This window comes from Podarcis filfolensis (assembly GCF_964270895.1).
Source record: "Podarcis filfolensis genome assembly, chromosome: 5".
Classification (NCBI taxonomy): domain Eukaryota; kingdom Metazoa; phylum Chordata; class Lepidosauria; order Squamata; family Lacertidae; genus Podarcis; species Podarcis filfolensis.
The window spans coordinates 70398250-70418208 of NC_139608.1; the positions used below are offsets into that span (position 1 = coordinate 70398250).

At 44.2% G+C, this 19959-nt stretch overlaps 1 protein-coding gene across 3 annotated transcripts in view; it reads right to left on the reverse strand.

Moving 5' to 3' along the window:
- Window positions 1-19959, reverse strand: part of LOC310762828 (hexokinase-1) — a 49999-nt gene that overhangs the window by 3228 nt on the left and 26812 nt on the right. For all 3 annotated transcript variants that reach the window (XM_083614341.1, XM_083614340.1, XM_083614342.1), the window contains exons 3-17: window positions 19249-19397; window positions 14332-14451; window positions 13311-13406; window positions 12476-12575; window positions 12168-12351; window positions 11437-11592; window positions 10654-10887; window positions 8519-8823; window positions 4719-4867; window positions 4505-4624; window positions 3614-3709; window positions 3069-3168; window positions 2701-2884; window positions 2080-2235; window positions 580-813 (exon numbers count right to left, since the gene is read on the reverse strand). In XM_083614341.1, coding sequence (XP_083470467.1) covers window positions 580-813; window positions 2080-2235; window positions 2701-2884; window positions 3069-3168; window positions 3614-3709; window positions 4505-4624; window positions 4719-4867; window positions 8519-8823; window positions 10654-10887; window positions 11437-11592; window positions 12168-12351; window positions 12476-12575; window positions 13311-13406; window positions 14332-14451; window positions 19249-19397 — 2383 coding nt within the window. The remainder of the gene's footprint in view (window positions 1-579; window positions 814-2079; window positions 2236-2700; window positions 2885-3068; window positions 3169-3613; window positions 3710-4504; window positions 4625-4718; window positions 4868-8518; window positions 8824-10653; window positions 10888-11436; window positions 11593-12167; window positions 12352-12475; window positions 12576-13310; window positions 13407-14331; window positions 14452-19248; window positions 19398-19959) is intronic.

The window sequence follows — 19959 nt, forward strand, 5'->3', positions numbered from 1 at the left end:
TTGTACACTGTGAGAATAGGATGCTGGACCAAGTAGGCCACTGGCCTGATCCAGCAGGTTCTTCTTATGCTCCTCCATGTTAAACCGGAAGCCTTCCTTATGTCAGTGAACGGAGCCAGACACTCAACATGCAGACTTTACAGAAGAAACTGGCAGGAGATCACAGAAGGAAGCAAGGAGCAGCTGTGGTATAAAGGGAATTCCTTCTCACTGTTTTCACACACCCATCCGCAGTGATTTCTATAAGGCATGCACCTGAAATATGCATCTGAGTCCATTCATTTTTATGGAAATGAGAATTAGAAACCCCTTATCCTTAACCTATGCCTATGGAGTCTGCAGTGAAACATAAGCTCAAGCCCAAAAGAGTGGTGGAGTACACAGTGACTACTCATTAAGCGAGCACACAGTAAGCTTCAAAACGTGCAGGCTAGGAGAAAAGGCTCCCTTGGCTATTTCATCAGAGCATCCCCAATCTCTCACAAGCCAAGCACTGCTTTTCACAAAGCTTTAAGACACTTGGTATTTTTTGTTTCCCGGAGCACAGACAACAAAAGCACATAATTTCCCAGTACTTACTGTGGGTGAAGCTTATACAGTGTACCATCAACGCCCACCGTTACATCCAGGTGGTCCAAGCCTCTGTTCTCCCTTATTTTGTCTACAACGGCAGCCATCCCGGCTCCACACAGCTGAGCTGCCCTCCTTGATACTGCGCCACACACCGTCTTGACGATGATACTGTCATCACAGGTGCTGTTCAGACCAAGCTGCTGGAGGATTGTACGGACCTGAAGCAGCGCTAACCTGTCACTGTTGAGAAGACCCAAGGGGAGAAGGGGGGAGAGAGAGAAAACAGAGGCTTGAATTCGTTTCCAAAATCCTCTGCTTCGGTGGACACCAGGGATAAGGCACCAGATGCTGTTGGACTCCAACTCCCATCAGCCCAGCAAACATGGCCAATGGAATGTGGCCAACAACATCTGGAGGGCCACAGGTGTATGCAGTCAAAGACTCCGTTGGCCTGGGTACCATGTGCATCACTGAGTGTAAAACTGAAGCCCTATTCTGGCATTCAGGCTAAAGATACATTGGCTGTAAATGGAGGAGCAGGCACCCAACATCCCCCTCCCTGCTGGAATGCCAGCTCAACCTCAAACCAGTCCACATTAAGTGCAAAGGTCCTCCCCACAGAAAAACCCTCTCTGATGCTGGATGCAGGAAAGTCTCAAATGGAGCCAGGGAAACTTTCGTGTGCACTCCTGCCCTTTCCCTATTTAAGACCACTTATGTCATCTCCAGACACCTAAGTACAACACTGGTATTGAAATCCACATGGCTAAAAATGCCTCCCATCACACTCTCAGCAGCCCCTTTTCACTGCATTCAAACTATCCTCACTTTCTCAGGGTCTGTAATAGGTATTGGTCCCAGAGAACAGGAGAGCATTGCCCTGCTGTACTTCCAGCTGTTCTGGAAGCCATTCTTTCCCCAGTTGATCTGTCTCTGCTCTTCGCAGTGGTCTGCCGCTCTAGAGCCGTTTCTGGCTCCATCTATACTGATGCGAAAAAAGCACTACAGCGGCAGCTGGTGTCAGACTGCGGTATTACAGCACTGTTGCAGTATTACAGCAATGTTAGGAGGCAGACCCTAACATTTGCTACTCAAGCGGCAAGTATATTGTAATATAAGGTTGTTTGAAATGTTTGAAGTTAACTGGGGAATATGATGCAGCACCAAGGAGAGCCATCCACACATCCAGGAGGGCGTGCGGGAAGTCAGATTTGGAAAAATGTTAAATTTGTTCAGATTTGGGAAAATGTTGATTTGTTTTAATTTAATTTAATTTGTTTTAATTAGTGACCAATTTGGGGGAAACAAATGAAAATCAATAAAAAAAAGATTTGCCGAAGTTTGCTACTCAAAAAATGCAAAAGTAAAAACCAAACCAAACCAAACCATGAAAGAGAACGACAAATATGGACTGTGTAAAAACTCACAGTAGATTGTGGAGTATTATTATAATGCTGATACCATTACCTAAGATTTCCGAGAAAAAGTACATCTAAGCTCACTTACCTCTCTATCTGTGAAAGGAACTTTGTTTCAAAAATGCCCCTCGTTTTCAGTGTCTCTGAAATTTGACCTCTGAAGAGGAATCCTCTTTTCGTGAAGTCAATCAAAATGTTCCGGACGATTTCCCCCAAGTACATTCCACTGATCATCTTCTCATACCTGCAAATCACAGACAGAAGAGGGGTTCAGAATGAAGGGTGTGTGTGTTAAGGACAACTGAGAAAAGTTTTGCTGGTGATTAATCCTTAATCTAGAAAAGCCCGATTATGTTATTCCACCCCATTCATTTCAATGCAAAGGGAACACAATGCATATTTGTGGGGGGGCACGGATACAAATACATTTTGTTTGCAGGCTGAAAGCAACAGCAGGCACTAATACGCAGCTATGTTTGCTGAATTGATTTCTGTTCTGGACACAGCAGAAACACGCAATTTCCTCTCTTGTTTATGTTGGGAGTTTTCAGACACCCACCAGCCTTGCTGCCTCTGTGCACCCAGGCTGTGTGTTTGTCTTGAAGTCCAATCAGGTGATCACAGTAATGCATGTGATGAAAACCATCTCTGCTGCAGCACCTCAGCACAAGCCTTCACCCATTTCCAACAACATTTCACCCGCAAATACCTTTGCTTGCCGCTGTTTAATGAGTAGTCATCAACAGCTTTGTCATAGATTGTCCTGATGTCATCTAGGCATCCGTTGTCTCCAAACGCGCCCCATTCCATGTTCACACACATTCTTCCTTGCTCTCCTTCTACCATCTCTATGTTTCTTGTTTCTTCCATGTAACATGCATTGCTGCCAGTTCCTGGAACAGTGAAAGAATCAGATTCAATACCAGAATAGACCAAAAAAGGGACACAAAAAATCATCTGGTAGTTATAGGACCTACTGCAATGGGTCTTAGAATAATGAGGCACCCAATGAACCAAACTAAATAATGAGGCACCCAATGAACCAAACTAAATAGCAAGTTAGTTAAGTCATCTTACCCACAATGAGTCCAATTTCACAATTGGGATCTTCATAGGCACAAGTCATCATAGTCCCGACTGTATCATTCACCACGGCCACAACATCCAAGTCAAATTCCTTGGAAGAAGTAACAAAATTATATACTACAATTGCTTCTCTTGAAACACGGCGGAGTAGTATTCACCAGTGGTTACAAGTTCAGGGAAACAAGCCCATGCCTGTCATTTGCAAATATCGTAATAATCAGGAAAACACAGGTCTGTTTTAAATAATAGCAATTTAATTTTCATTCCAATGTCCAGAGGGCTGGATTCAACTAAGTTGTTGCACTGGCAGAAGCCAGAGCAACGAGTTCTGCCAGCAGAACGTGAAAACCACCCTTTTCTTCCCCAACACCACACCCTCCACAGATCTGCTCAGGAAGGTTAGGAGAACCCACAGAACAGGGGATCTTAAGCAATGCAGAGGAAGAATAAGAACACACAACAGTGACTCATAAAACAAACAATACATGATCAACACCATCCGCTAATTTTAAGAAATCACAGAGGGGGAAACTCACTTCTCTTCTTTTTATTCCTTCCCGTAGCAAATTAACAACATCCTCCCCTTCGCAGTCAGTAGCCTTAAAGCCCTTGGTCCAGTTCAGAAGGATGCCCTAAGAAAAGGAACAAGAAACTCAGTTCATTGCAATATCAGAACAAACCAGAAATAATCACCACCTGGGCATCCAGGTGCAGTAGCAGACCCAGCCAGCTAATGAACCCACAATGGCATCAAGAGCTCCTCATATGAATACATATGCAGCTGTTGTTCTTGGAGATCCAAACCATGGGGTGGTATTTACCACTAGCCCACATTATCCAAGTAACATCTTCTGAAAGATGATGAATGGTGAGATGTCATTGTGTTCAGCTTCCAGCCGAGCACAAATGGCAGCCAATGAAGTGGAGCAGGGGGAATATCCAAACTACAAGTGAGATGACATCATGCATCTCCTTTCATTAGTTGCTACCATGGAAACATGGGTTAACAACAAAGACTGATGGCAACCAGCCATGCCCCTGCAATATCTTGTTTCGGCATCACTTTTAAAGGCGCACTGCAGTTAAGTCTAGAATCTGCAGGTACGGTGGGGCGTAACTCAGTGATAACAGCCCATGCCTTGCAGGCAAGAACTCCCAGGTTCAATCCTCAACATCTCCATTAAGGCCTTGGAGAGACTGGAGAGGTGGCTCCCATTCTGTGTAGATTATCCTGAGCCAGATGGACCACTGATCTTAACTCAGTATAAGGAATACTGACTGTGTCAATATTCTGTGCATGTGCAAAGCTCGCACCCACGCTTGTCTGCCTGCATACCTCTTCTCAACCGCTAAACTGCAGCTGAAAATCCACTCTTAAAAAACACATATGGAAAAGTTTCATTACAGAAATAAGAACAATAACTTACAGCATCTAAGCTTGTCTGTTTGCAAGGGAAAGAAAACGTAAAGCCCAGGGGGAGTCGTGCACCTTTTATTCCCATGTAGTCCAGGAAATCCGAGATGCAGGAAACAATGTGATCAAACAGCTGGAAAAAGCAAAATAAAGTAGTGTGTATCACAAGCACTGTGCAGTCTCTGAAAGATAGCAACAACATAACATCCTCTGCACTACATGCTCACCTCCTCTCCAGTACCTTGCATGACCTCTATAGGAATGGCATAGATTTTATTGTGCATCTCCACCATTCGCCTTTTACCGCTTCGGATCTTCACAAGCAAAACTCGGAAGTTTGTTCCTCCAAGATCCAGGGCCAGGAAGTCTCCGTTCTCTGCAATGAAATAATTTTGAACAAGTAGGAAGTGAGGAACAACGCCTCTAAATTTTCCGAACTTTTAGTCCCCAGCACTTTTACAGGAGGAAAAGGCTCTGTCATCTACTGTGAACTCAGTGTGTTTCCAGTGCTGGGTTTTTAATCAAGAGTTTACACAACTTTATCCAAAATGCACATGCATCCTGTACAAATGTGTGCATATATACATATCCATGTGGTACATTGTTCCTCACCCCAGCTTCACATCAATAGGAGTCCCTAAGCGAGAGCTTTCCCAACTTTTTATGTTGGTGACACACTTTTTATACAGTGGTACCTCGGGTTAAGTACTTAATTTGTTCTGGAGGTCCATTCTTAACCTGAATCTGTTCTTAACCTGAAGCACCACTTTAGCTAATGGGGCCTCCTGCTGCTGCCGCGCCACCGCTGCACAATTTCTGTTCTCATCCTGAAGCAAAGTTCTTAACCTGAAGCACTGTTTTTGGGTTAGCGGTGTCTGTAACTTGAAGCGTACGTAACCTGAAGTGTATGTAACCCAAGGTACCACTATACTTAACCCGAGGTACCACTGTACATGCATCATTTTGCAACACAGTAATTCAAGGTTTGCATCATTTTGCAACACAGTAATTCAGTTTTACTAGCAAACAGGAAGTTAAACCTTTCCAACCCCGGGAGGAGCGCAGGCGGAGCATTCGTGTGACACGCCAACACACTAACGTGCGCCTTTGCATGGTGTAAACACATCCCTGCCTCGGCAATGCCCTCTGGTGTGTACACAAACAGAAACCCATCTGACACTAATGAAGCCATGCCGAAGGCAATGTGAAACTGGTGGGTGGGGCTTCACGGCACTCTGAGGCGGTAACGAGAATGCATCCTTACACTGAGCTCAAGTTATTCATGTATTTAAACAAACACGCTTAACCTGTCTACTTTTATTTTGGTGAAAAAGCGGCCTAATGCAATTTAATGCCCAATGCTGGTTTACTGCTGAAAACCGCCCCATATTCTACTTACCCCCAAAGGGGCACTTTCAGAATCAAGCAACAAAAAACAGGACGGGACCCTAATCTGGACACACAAACGTGAATGTTTTTACTACAAAATAGAAGCAGCCAGGTGAGAGCATACTTCTTCAAAATACATGACTTACAGCACATGTAGTTAACTGAAGGAGAGCAGAAAGGAGGCCTGAAAGAGGAGTATTCCCCCTTTTTGGCTCATTTTTAAATGAGCTGCTGCTCAGGATTCTGAGAACCGTCTTACTGAGGGGAGAAGTCCCATTTAATTAGTCCATCTTGCCTGATGGAAGATCACATCAAGGTTGCAATGACTGTGCAAAAATCCTCTTGAGTCGCCACATGGTCTTTCAGCATATACACCCCCTGGTGCTGGGCAAAGATGCCCCTAGGCCCTGATTGGTTAATGGAAAAAGCTACCCTTCTGCCTTTCTGATAAAAACTGGTCTTTGGCCTGGGTCTAATGGCCCCCATTCGGATGTTGATTGTGAATCACAACAACCACATATGCCTGGGTTCAGCTTGTTGGTGGGGTCTGCGACCCTAACAGAGGATGAGACAAGCTAGCTTCGTTATTTTTTATCTGTACTTGAATTCCCAATGGTATCTTTACATTCTAAGCCTTTTATTAACCACCTTCTATGGTATTGGGTTCTCATGTTTATTTTTACAAACATTTGTGCATTTAACCTTGGGTGGCTTCTTAGAGTAAGTTCGGCTCGGCATCTTGTACCTGGCTGAGTAACTTGTAGGTTGGAGGCTCAAAAGACAGTGAATAAACTGTTTGGCTCTTATATGTGTGAATCCCAAGGACACCCAGAAAAAAATTGAATTTTCCTTGGCTAAGCATGGGGGGGGGGGGACCAACAGGGGTGGCGGCAGTACTAGTGGGCAGGCTTGGTTTTTTCACTAGTCTCTCTCTCACGCTGACAACTTGGAATAACAAAACATTACATGCTGGCAGTGCGGGAAAGGAAAGCCGTATACATAGGAAACTTATTTACATGGTGACAGTGTTGGAGGAAACCCTTGGTTGAACAAGTAGGATTTCTCTACAGGGTGGAGGGTGGGGACACACTGCAATGCAATTATTCTCTTCAAAAAAACGAGAGAAGTTGGCTCGCTGGGAATGGATGAATTACTATACATACATGGAACATTAGCCAGCAGATGGCGATGTTTCTCCATCTTCATTTAAAAGGTGTGCTCTTTCAAAGAAACGCAAGCTTTTGTTTTACAGAGCCATCAGGAAGAGAGACAAGGAAATGCAAGAACCAAGTGAGTGCCACATCAAAAACCCACTGGAAGTCTAAAGGACCACTCAGTTAATGAGTAAGTGACAAAGCAAGGACTCCTGTCCGTTGCCAATGGCATTTTTTTATGTGGTGAAATGAGGCTGAACTGATTTTATCTCCACTTGATTCTGGAATACCGAACCTGACCAGAACCTGTAAAGTGGTACCTCGGGTTACATACGCTTCAGGTTACACACTCCGCTAACCCAGAAATAGTACCTTGGGTTAAGAACTTTGCTTCAGGATGAGAACAGAAATTGTGCTCTGGCGGCGCGGCGGCAGCAGGAGGCCACATTAGCTAAAGTGGTGCTTCAGGTTAAGAACAGTTTCAGGTTAAGAATGGACCTCCAGAACGAATTAAGTTCTTAACCAGAGGTACCACTGTATGTGATGTGATGGGTTTCAAACTGGAATTCTCCGCATCCTAAGAAACTTTCCAAAAGCACATCTACAATCTGAGCAAAGACAGGTCTTGAACATTCACTGGACTCATTTGACATACCAAAAATCAAATCAGGCAGGTGTCAGCAAATTACAAAAAAAGTGGTCCCTAGGAATTGTGAATCTTAGCTCATCATGGAGCAGGGATATGTTTTTATTGCCGTCCTCATAGAAGAAAGGCATGGGAAATTTTAGTTGGACCACAATTGTGATATTCTGTTTCTGATGAATCGAGATGACTAGAGCATATGAATACCTCATAAGCTGAAAAGTGGCATATTAAGGATAAAATCCTAAATACACTTACTGGGGAGTAAGCCCAATTGAGCACAGTAGGCGTTACTTCCAAGTAAACATGCATAAGACTGCACTGTAAACATACTAAATAAATCTGCAGGACTGATATTAAGGATCAATATGGCATGGCACATATTTATTAGATCTAATGCATTCAAAATCTGTTCAACTTATAGATACAGGCCAAGATCTAAACAGGCATCTACACCCTCTGCACCCCGTTGCCTCCTCAGAAAATGCTTCCACCAGGTTCTCAAAACTGCTCTTCAACATCTGACTGGTTCTACAAAGCAGTTTGGAGCTTTCCAAAGTGGGGAGGGGGACATCAGTCTAAGGACATAATCTATTTTATTTCCATTTCCCCAATGAAAAGTGATAGCAACCTGAAACTGCCTTTTGTGTTCAGTTTGCTGAACTGATGCTGGGAAAGCAGCACCTCAGTATTTTAAAAACAAGCAAACCAGAAATGCATGGAAAGAATATACCCCCTTTATCTGGGGGCTCCCAGCCTTAGATTATTAGCTGCCTCACTCTGCAATGAGGAAACTAGGCTGCCTCTTCCAAAGGTCCCTTCCCAAGGACTAAAGACCTACCTGTCCCATCAGGTGTGCTGCGGACGAAGGTGGGCAGCATTTTGACTTTGGCGTGATCGTGCGATTTCTTCTTGAGGCCTGCTTCTATTTCCATCCGCATCCTCTTCTTCACCTGCAGCAGCTGCTCGTGAGTAAGTTTGAATTCAGCCAGGGTCTCGTCTATCAGGCGGTGCTGCTCCGACAGCCGGTATGCTACCGCTGTCACCATTGCAGCGCCCTTGCCGCTGCCGCTCTCAGACAACAAAAAGCGCACGTCTGAGTCGGGCACTAAGCGGCGTACCGTTTTGTGCAGCCGTCGGGAATACCTGCAGAGGGGGGAAAACAGTAGGTTCAGCAATAGGAATTTTTCCTTAATTAAAGGGGGGGGGGACCACTGGGTCAGGCCAAGGAGCTATCTAGACAGTGGATAAATAGGAAACGTGTGGCCCTCCTGATTTTGTTGGACTATAACTCCCATCAGACCCAGCCAGTGGTCAGGATGATGGGAGCTGTAGTCCAGCAACATCAGGAAGGCTACAGGTTCCCCATCCTGATCTAGTGTAATAGCAGTTTGCTTTATAGATACAAGGCAGAGCTCCTAATGATGCAAAAACAGCACATATAACCGCAATCCAGACATTAATTGAGAGTTGATGCCATTTGAGAGATGCAAGGAACTTTCCCGTATCATAGTCCCACACCTGGCCAGAAATATCCATACAGAAGAATGCTGTGGGAAGACTAAAGGACATGGTTCTTTCTAAAACTGGCAATGCCACCACCAGGAGAGTGACAATGCCAGCGTGGGAAGGAGCCACATCGTCCAGCTCTTGCACATGGTTCCTCTCTGCAGAAGTCACAGGAGCAGAGTGAGAATAATTGCAGGAAGTAGCTCCCACGCTGCTCCAGCACTGCAGGCCTAAGGGACGGGGCACTGGGAATGGTGTGCCTGCCTTACACACAGATACTGATCCACACCCACTCTGCTTATATGCACACACACACAGCCAACACCAGAGGTGGGTGGGAGATCAGCCATTGAGATTTACTGGCTGGGTGATTTTGTAGAATCATGGAACTGTAGAGCTGGAAGGGTCCACAAGGGTCATCTAGTCCTACCCCCTGCAATGCAGAGGCTCAAACCCATGTTCCTGAGATTAAGAGTCTCATACTCTACCAACTGAGCTAGGCGACAATAAAGTGCTTAAATCAGCCTGCTGAAGAAAAGCTAGCTATGAGCGACTTTTGTGAAAAAGAGATGGTGAGCTCAGCTCAGTTCTGCTACTGAAAACAAACTCCTAGGCTCAGAATGTGCTTTGAAACATATAGAGAGGCTTTGAGGGCCACATTTTGCCCCTGGGAGCCACAGGTTCCCCAGCCCCAGCAGTATAAACCTTTGTTGCTCTGTTTCTCCAAGATAAGTTATCTTCCACATACAGGCAGATATATTAAGAGTAATATCCAGGCAACACCAAAAAAACCCACAAACAAACAAAAAACAAAACCAAAAAACCCCCCCAAAAACCCCGAGCCTCCACAGCTGCTTTTCCAATGGTGTGGCATCACTTGTTTATTTTCTTTATTAAATTTCTATACCACCCTTCATCCAAGGAAAACAGGGTGGTTTGGTTTGGAGTGTGTAACTGCAAAGTACCCCCTTGCATCTGTATGATACAAGTTAACATGGGGGGGGGGATAAACTACAGGCTATTGCATGTTACGGGCACATCACTGCAATGTGCAGAAAACTAGTTGCAAAGATTGTCTGCTGCAAGCAGCTACCTGGTATTAGCCCTGAGGGATGGTAGAGCTGGTAGAGCCTGAAACTCTCAATCTCAGCGCCGTGGGTTCAAGCCCACGTTGGGTGAAAGATTCCTGCATTGCAGGGGGTTGGACTACATGATCCCTGTGGTCCCTTCCAACTTCTATTATTCCATGTGCATTGCAAGCACTGCCTCCTGCCTAACTTACTGAGCTGCCTTTGGACTGTGATATTTACAGCCCACTTTTACCTCCTTTGAGAGCTCTGTTTACTTAGCCCAAGTCCAGAGCACACAGCCAAATGTCAGCTGGATGTGCTACATCTCTGACCTTTTGCAAGAGACAGTCCCTAACAGGTGCCAAGATGTAATTATGGAAACCTGGCAGGCTCTTACTGCGGATGCATCTTGTAAAGGGAGCCATCAACCCCCACGGTGGTGCGCAGGCGGCCCACTCCCTTGTTGTCCCGCAGCTGGTTAAGGATGGCACCCAGAGTGGCAGCCACCAGGTTGGCAGAGCGGAAGGAGACGATTGTGCACACGTGGTGGACGGCGACACAGTCTTCGTGGGAGGGCTCAACCCCAAGACGGGTAAGTATCTCCTTGGCCTTTTGCAAACCCTCCTTGCTCCTAAAAACAGAAACCGCAAAAAAGTTACGATAAGGTAACACAATCCTGACGGATGGGCAGGTTGCTCACCGAGGGAGAGTGTTGTGAGAGTCTGAGAATGGGTGCAGCAGAGTCCCGTAGAAATCTTGCAAGGAAAGGAAGGGAGGCTGAGATTAGAATCTGCGATATTAAGAGCCTACAGAGCACAAAGAGGTTTTCAGTTCCACTGTGCTGGATTTGGGTGGTGGGTTCTCTGTACTGTGCACCATTTGTAATCAGCGGGACCATTTAAGGGTAAAATTCTGGAAGCCATTGTTTTAAAATAGGCCACATGGCGCAAAGCCAGAAAATGTCAGGTCGAAAGGCTGCAGCTTCAGAGGACGTACATACACTGAATGTCATTTGAAAGCTGGAAAGTGCTGCCTGTTAAGATAATGACAAAACTGTATTTTCAAAAGCCCATCCAGGAGTTGCTCTTAGAATCCAATTGCATATATTCCACTACATTTCATTACACAAGTACTGTATTCTAGGTTGGAAATGCAGGAGGAAAGCTTCAAAGCTACTTACTTCTCCATGGCAGAAACGTGCTTTGTTTCTAGCTTCCCTTTGGTTAAAAGTTCGGGAGTGATTCTTCCCTCGAAAAGAAGACCTTCTTTGGCCATTTTGACAAGGATCAGCCTGACGAGCTCGCCCATGTACATGCCACTGACCATCTTCTCAAACCTGGAAAGATATTACGGCAGAAACACGAATCAGACACACTCACAAGTAGTTTATAGGCGTGTGGCCTGCTCCTGCATATAGTTACCCAAGATCAATTCCCAGTAGGTGCCGATGGGAGGCATCCTTATGTTTCAAATCCTTCTTTAGCCGTCATGCTTACAGTGTGGAAATCCTGAGCAAATCACTCTCCCTCTCAGCTGAACTCAACCACCCACGCTAACACACACACACACACACTTGCCACCAGAATAAAATTAGGAAAGAATGATGGGTGGCAAAAATGAAGGGAGCTTCCACTCACTCAAGGGGGGGGTTCCCCAATTTCTGACAATTTTTCCCCCAGCTGCAAGAACCCCTCTGCCATGCTAGTTCCCCAGGTCATTCTAGAAAGTCCTGAAACCATCCACAAGTCTTCTTGGAGAGTGTTGAGCAAAAGGGAAGGAGGCAAGAATGGAAGGAGGCTCTGCTCATGGATCTTTGGATCCAAGCCTTAAGGTGTAACTCCCCACCACAAACCTTTGGGACAGGCATGAAAGTCTAAAACAAGAACAGTAGAAGAAAGGAAGTTCAATTACAATTGCTTCCCAGGGTTAACGGAACCCCGATCGATCTCCCTGTCAAATTCAGTCCGGATGTCTTCTAACAAGCCATCGTCTCCAAACGCTCCCCATTCGGTATTGATGCACATCCGCCCTTCGTCGCCTTCCACCAGATCAATGTGTCTCATTTCTTCCATGTAGCAGGCGTTAGTGCCAGTACCTTAAAAGAAGGCAATGGGATTAGTCAACAGGATATATATATATATATATATATATATATATATATGAGCAAACCAAAAATGTCAACATGCATTATGCTTGGCAAAGGAATCAAATGTCAATACCAATGATCAAGCCAACTTCGCAACGCTGGTCATCAAATCCACAGGTCATCATGGTCCCTACGGTGTCATTGACAACTGCCATGATGTCTGCATCGTAGTCCTTCAAAATGAAAGGGATTATTTCTAATATGCAATTTTACCAACACTTTTTGATAGGCGTATTCTACTTGCTACTGTGACTCAGAATCTCGGTAAATGTTATTTTCTGGGCACACTGTTTAGGTCTGCAGGCTGTTCGTGGTCTTATATTTTGTCCCCTTATTACTACTGACCCAGGGTCTCAAGATCCTTTTCTTCTCAAAAACTCCATCAGCCAAAAAAAAAGACTCATTGACTTCTGGACCACTGAAAGACCTATCCTATCCATGTCAAATGCAGCTACATACACAGAACTTTCCACTACTTGAAACTATATTAGGTTTCTCTTCTAGGTCCATTGACTTGGCTGCAAGTCCCATTCAATGGGGGATTCATCTGGACGAACTTCCAAGTTAACATGCATAAAACTTCACTGTGATATTGAGAGGGGATTGTTTGAATCTAAGGCCGTTGAGTCTATGGAAGTTTGTTTGGTATATAATATTATCTAGAACAAGAAATGCTATATCGCCCCCTCCCCAAGAAATTGGTCTCTTAGTCTGAACATCTTCTTGGCTCAATACTTTTACTAGGAGTTAAAAGCACCGTGAAATTAGCGACCATCTAATCATTCTACAATGACATTGAAAAAGATTGACACAATTCCTGACACCTGCAAGTAACAAAAGGTGTTCCATTATCAGCCAAGTTCATGTATCAATGCTAGCTATACATGTATATAAAAAGATAATCTTACCCCACGCTTCTTGATGGCTTTGTTTAGCAACTTCACTACATCTGCTCCCTCGACACCACTGGCTTTGAAACGTTTTGTCCAGGTTATTAGAACACCCTAATGAAATGAAAAATAAAATAAAATAAAATTATGGCCTAAAGATATTAGGACCAATTAGGACTCACTTTTTCAGTTGAAGATCAGTTTTCATATGTGGTGACACTGCTGAATTTCCTATGCATCAATTTGCTCACGTTCTCATGGAGGACATAATACAGGTGAACCAATCTACTCACATACTCCATTACCCACCCTTGCTACAATTATACATCTCCCTTTTGGAGGTACCACAATCAGGGAATCATGCTTAACAGTATGCATATACAGTTCACATGCTAAATTCTTCCATACGATGGATTTATATGGGGCTCTCAGTGGTCTTCTTCGTAACATTAAACAGGTCCATACTTCCAAAATCCAAAAACACTGCATGCTTCCTGGCCACGTGCTGGGAGAGATGAAGTTCTAATTCAAGTGTCTTCCAACCGTTTCCACACACAATATTGCAACAAGAACAATATTCCAAGCACGTTCAGTCGAACCAAGTCATATCAGCTAAAGGGCACTTTAGTACCATCTAGCTGGGGAAGATTCACAGCACATGTTCTTTCTGCCTGCCAGAAGTCCCTGGTTCAATCTCTGCCACCTCCAGATGGGGCTGGGGAAGTTGAATCCGTGGAGCACTGCTTCCAGTCAGCATAGACAGAGTACTGAGCTAAATGGTCTAGCATTCTGCTTTGGGGTAAGGCAGGTTCCTATGTTTCTTCTGCACAGTAATAAAGTTGTGCAGTGTTATTTGTGTATTTATGGATCGCTTCCCATGAAGCATCCCAAAGCCATTCCACAATACCGTAAAAACATATATAAAACAAGTGTATATATGAAAACAATTTAAAACCGTTACATATATAAAAACAGATTCAGACAATTACATATCTAAAAGCAATTTCAGATGCAACACAGATGCCGCCTGCATTCTTACCTCATCTAACTTGGTTTGCCTACATGGAAAAGAAAATGTGAACCCAACAGGCAACTTCTTGTTCTTGATTTCCTGCTTCTCCATGAAATCGCCTAAACATTCAGCAACGTGGTCAAAGAGCTGAGGAGAAAGGAAGGACAATAAGACAACATTTTAAAAGTCAGATAAAAATAATAATTGCATCTTCATCCCCATAACCACTACTGGAAAAATCATTAGGTGATCCCATACCAATAAATACTATTTTGGTGGCAGTCCTATAAAACTGGAACATTTGAAAAGTAAGGCTTTCGGGTGGAATTCAACGTAGTGTTAAGCAGATCACTCAGTCAGGGCAAGCGTTTTTTGCTTGCCTGAATGAATGATCTGCTCTCTCCTCCCACTTGGGGAGGTTCTGGGGGTTTTCTGAACCTCCCCAGGCCAATTTCAGGGTGTGCAGGGGGACCAGAGAGAAGCCCTGCTGCACCAGCAGAACACCTTGTGCGAGCATCCTCTGGCAGGACTACACTGTTGAATCCGGTCCTTTGGTATGCATTTCATACATGGGGGCAGAATCCTCCGTTGAAGCCATAATGCTCAGCAGACTTCTCTGCGAACAACTCTCACTGGTTGTCACTGCAACCGTAAACACACTTCCTTAGAAGCAGGTCAGAGTGAAATCCATGGTACGGAAAATGTTGTCACACTAGGAAGGCATACATCTTCCTGATCTTCTAGTCACTGCTAGGTCATTGTCAGGGACTGGGCAGATGAAGAGGAGTGGTGGAGACCACCTCCCCAGGAGCATCCCAGAGGAGGAAAGGGCAGATAGCATAGATCTACAGGACTGGTTTGACACAGGGCACACCCCAGAGGAAGAAGAGGGAAGAAGTTGAGAAATAATGGGAGATGAAGAGCTAAGTAGTACTGAGCAGACAGGGCCCAAGCAGCAGCTGACTGATATGCTGTCGCTGGAGAGTCTCCCAGAACCCGTCCTGTGCCCCAAAACCAGGTGTTCACTGAGAATAGCAGAGCAAAGGGCTCAAAGGCGGGGGACCCTTAACAGCCACCGTAGAAGAGGGGATGAGTCTGATGAATAGGGAAGTACGGAGGAGGGGAGGCGTGGAGCTTCACTCAGAGCAATGTTAGATACTGAAAGGTGCTTGGCTGACTTGCCTTGGCATCTGGAATAATAATAAAAAGGACTACAGTGGTGCCTCGCAAGACGAAAATAATCCGTTCCGCGAGTCTCTTCGTCTAGCGGTTTTTTCGTCTTGCGAAGCAACCCTATTAGCGGATTAGCAGATTAGCGCTATTAGCGGTTTAGCGGCTATTAAAGGCTTAGCGGCTTAGCGGCTAAAAGGCTATTAGCAGCTTAGCGGCTTAGAAAAAGGGGGGGGAAGCGGAAAAAATCGCAAGACTCGCAAGACGTTTTCGTCTTGCGAAGCAAGCCCATAGGGAAATTCGTCTTGCGAAGCGCATCGAAAAACAGAAAACCCTTTCGTCTAGCGGGTTTTTCGTCTTGCGAGGCATTCGTCTTGCGGGGCACCACTGTATAAAGCCTGTGTCTTCTCTGTCTCTCTGCTTTCCTGGGCAATCAGCCAGGAGCCATCGACAGCACCCTGACAGTTATGGCTTATGCCAAAATAATAATAAAAACCCCAATAGCCTGTTCCATAAAGCTCTCTTTCCCCAATTCTTTGTCATTTTAACTCTGTGAAACACCCTGATAGCTACGATGTGCATGTTCTGCCTCCACTGTCAGAGTCAGTATTCCTCTCAATGGCAGTTACTGGGGAAAACAAGCGGGAAGAGCACGGTTGGGTTCAAGTCTCTTGCGGGTTCCCCATAGGCTTCTGGTTGGCCACTGTGAAGACAGGATACTGGACCAGATGGGCCACTGACCTGATCCAGAAGTGCTCTTTTGATGGCCTTAGTGTTAACTTCAGTTGTGGTTATAACACAATCTGGTTTGAATTAACCATGGTTTGCTACACATTATACTAACCATGGTCAACTCTGAAAAGGGAAGGCAGGGAGGAACTCATGCAGGGAGAGGGAAGGACGAAACATGAGCCTGCAGCACATTTCTGATCTCCTAACCATAGTTACAAAATTAGAAATATTACCTCTGCACTGGGTAATAAAGTTTAGACTGGCACTCTCGACAGACATTATCCAATGCATTTCATGTCACAGTTTAGCAACTGGGTTTAGAGTAGGAATGCCCATTTGGCAGGTTAAAAACCTCTACGAGCAAGTATATTATAATTTACAAGGCTAAACAACACTCATACATCACAAATAAAAATAATGATCTAAATCAAATATTCCTGATTTAAATCTGGGGTGATTTTGTAATGCTAAAAGAATCTTCCTCCTTAATTCCCCACCCCCCGAGGAGCCCAACACCCAACTGCCCCTTTTTAAACAATTGCTTTTAAAAGTTACAGAACTGCGGGTGTCACAGACCTACTGAGTTGTATTCAATGGTGTCATTCAGCTAACTTTAAATAAAAATCACCCGCCCCATTCCACTGATGGACATTTTACCATCAGTTGAGTGGCAAATCTGAATATAGCCCATTGCTTTCTGGAACGAAATGTTTGCAACACTGGAAAATAACTTTCAGTTTGGGGCTAGTCACGATTTGCCTCTTCCAGTCAGTCCTCCTTCCCCAGCTGAACTATCCCAAGCAAGCATTTTCAATTCACAGCTCCTAAATGCATTGATGAATCATAACCAGAATGCCGATTCCATGCAGAGCGAAAATGTCTTCTCTCATTCTTTAAAAGCATATGCCTGGAACTGGTTTCATATTTAATTTATGTAGAGCTTTTTATTTTTATTTTTTAACGTAGCACTATGCAGGCAAACGATGCAGAACTCTTGAGCTCCAATTACAGTTTCAGTGCTGCAGCTCTTTCCATGCCATGGAACAGGTGTGACAAGTGCTGCAATGGGGAAGCTGGAAATGGTGGCACAGCACAAATACGGCTAGATACAGAACAACAGAATTGGCTCCTCTGGTGCTTGAGCCTTTACTTCAAGTAAAATCCCCAAATCTTCCATGTTTGTTTTTTTTTACATAAAGCCATTTGCTTTTACATTATACCCTCCCCATTTATCTTCCTTGCAAAGTGACAGAAAATGCCTCATCATTTATCTCCAAAATCTTTTGGGGGCAAGCCTAAAGCTTGGTGAGCCTTAAAGCTGTTGTTGGCATCCATTTGACTTTTACAGCCTGGCAACAACATGCGTGTTCCAAAACTGAACAGGCCAATGCATCCCTTCCTGCACTGCAGGGGGGTGGACCAGATGACCCTCGGGATCCCTTCTAGGAAGAGGCGTAGGGCTCAAATCACCAAGCTGCCAGTAAATAGTGACAAGAGCAGTGCAGCTCTAGGGCCCAACCTCTACCCTTTATTTTACTTGTTGCGGTGGAAACAGCGGCTTGTGTTATCTTTTTAAGCCAGAGGAAGTTCCTAAGCTTTTCAGATGCTGCTGGACTACAACTCCCAGCATCCCTAGCCATTTGATATGCTGGCTGGGCCTCATGGGAGTTGGAGTCCAATAACAAGTTACTTAACATGCCATCAGAAATCCAAACACCTGACAAAATTATGTAAGGTTTGCCCCCATCCCTGGCACCTTAGCATTTTGATACTGGTTCATTAAAAAAAATCGATTCTACTGCCTAAGAAACTGAAATGTCATGGAGCTGGGATATTGGAAGGATCCTGAAAAACATACAAATACATTTTAAATAACTATGAAAGAGTATTTGCACTGTCATCGTTATTGAACCACAGGCAGAATAAGGTGTCGGCCGCAGGAACACAACAGACTTTCCCCAAAACATAAAACAGAAGAAATTTGGTTCTTTGACTACTGTATGACTGATGCTGACCTCTCTCATTCAGTAATGACCAACAAGACCATTTGGGACATTTAGGAGAGCCACTTTCGCATGCTGAAGTGACTGCGCAGATGTTTTCAAGAGCCAAATAGCAAGAACAGCACAGGCGAGCCTGGAATCTACTGGCTCAAAGTGGGAATTTCTGCAACAGCAAGAAGATGCCCAGAGTGCCTCTGCCTAACCGGCCAAATTACTGACATTCAGGCTTAACGGCCATGCTGCCAGCATACAGGAAACCAGGCATTAAGGCTCATCCTAGGGGAAGCAAGATAAATAAATGGCAATGGATTGGGTAAGGTAGGCTTTTTTAAAAATGGCAGCATTGGTGACAGCAGATTCCAATACCTGTAACTTACACAGGAGCTTTTTCTGGGGGAAATAGGAGAAACTCCTCCAGCCTTTCTTGGTCTCACCAACCATCCATGTAGCTTCTACAGCCTGAGTTGCTGGCTGCAAAATGTATACTTGGACCAATTTGCATATGCAAGGGCAAGAGAAAGAAAGATAACAGCAAGTTGTTTGTGACTGTAGCTGAACTGCTGTATTATGAATCTTGGGTCACAAAGTTAGAGGGGTATAATAAGTGTACAAATAAACAAAAAAACAGCAATACATATTTTAGCTCACAACTGGGTCATCATTTTCATGCCTATGGATCAGGATTCTAAGCTGCCTTCCAATTCAACAAGTCATCATTGTATAGGAAACATTGGTTTGCAATGAATAAACTAGAAGAAATTATCACAAGAATCCAATTTCCTAATGCTAAAAAACCCTAGCATTCTGCATTATTCTCAACAGAGAAGTTGGCCTCAAAATATGCATCCTACCTTTCCACCAGGTGATTTTGAAGGTAAGTCTTTTACTTCCTTTAAAAATTAAAATTACAACGTAGTAGTTTTTATTTTATCCTTCAAAACTGTATCAGAAAATCCAAACAATACCATGTGGAAGCTTTTTCAAAAAAAGTTTTACAATCCTCATATATTGCAAGAACATTCCTAGGAAGCAATCTTACCCGTGTTCCACTGCCATGCATAATATCCTCGGGAGTGTTATAAATCTCCGTTTCCATTTGCACCGTCTGCTTTTTCTCATGAGACACTTTCACTCGCAAAATACGAAAGTAAGATCCACCAAGATCCAGGGCAATGAAATCTCCTTTCTCTGTTTTGGATGAAACAGAACATCAACACCTAAGCATCAAGTCACTCTGGGTGCACAATGAATCTTTGCCATCTACTACATAAAATAATGCATTGGGTACTGAAAGTTAAACTATCAGCATTCACCTTTTAACACTGCAAATATATCTGATCAACCCAAGAGATTAGCCTCATCCTATCTAATCAGACAAGCAAAGACCACAATCCTTTATTTGTTTGGAGACTGAGATTACCAATTAAAACAACCCATGGAACGAGATTAAAGAAAAACTCAGTGTGTGTAAACAGAGCACAGGCAAACACTGAAGTTCAGGTACATGGATGCAGAGGCAAATCCACACACTCACACACCCCCTCTACTCTATTTTAAAAGGATGTTCAAACCATCAAAACAGGCTCTGCATCAGCTACAAGAGACTTGGAGTTGCCCTCAGAATAGCAAACTGATTATTTCCTGGCCTAATTTTAATTCTTCATTGATTTCTGAATTTTCATTAAGCTTTAAAAGTGGCAGAAAGCAGGAAGGGTAATGTCAGGGAACTGCCATCGGAACTAGAGGAGGA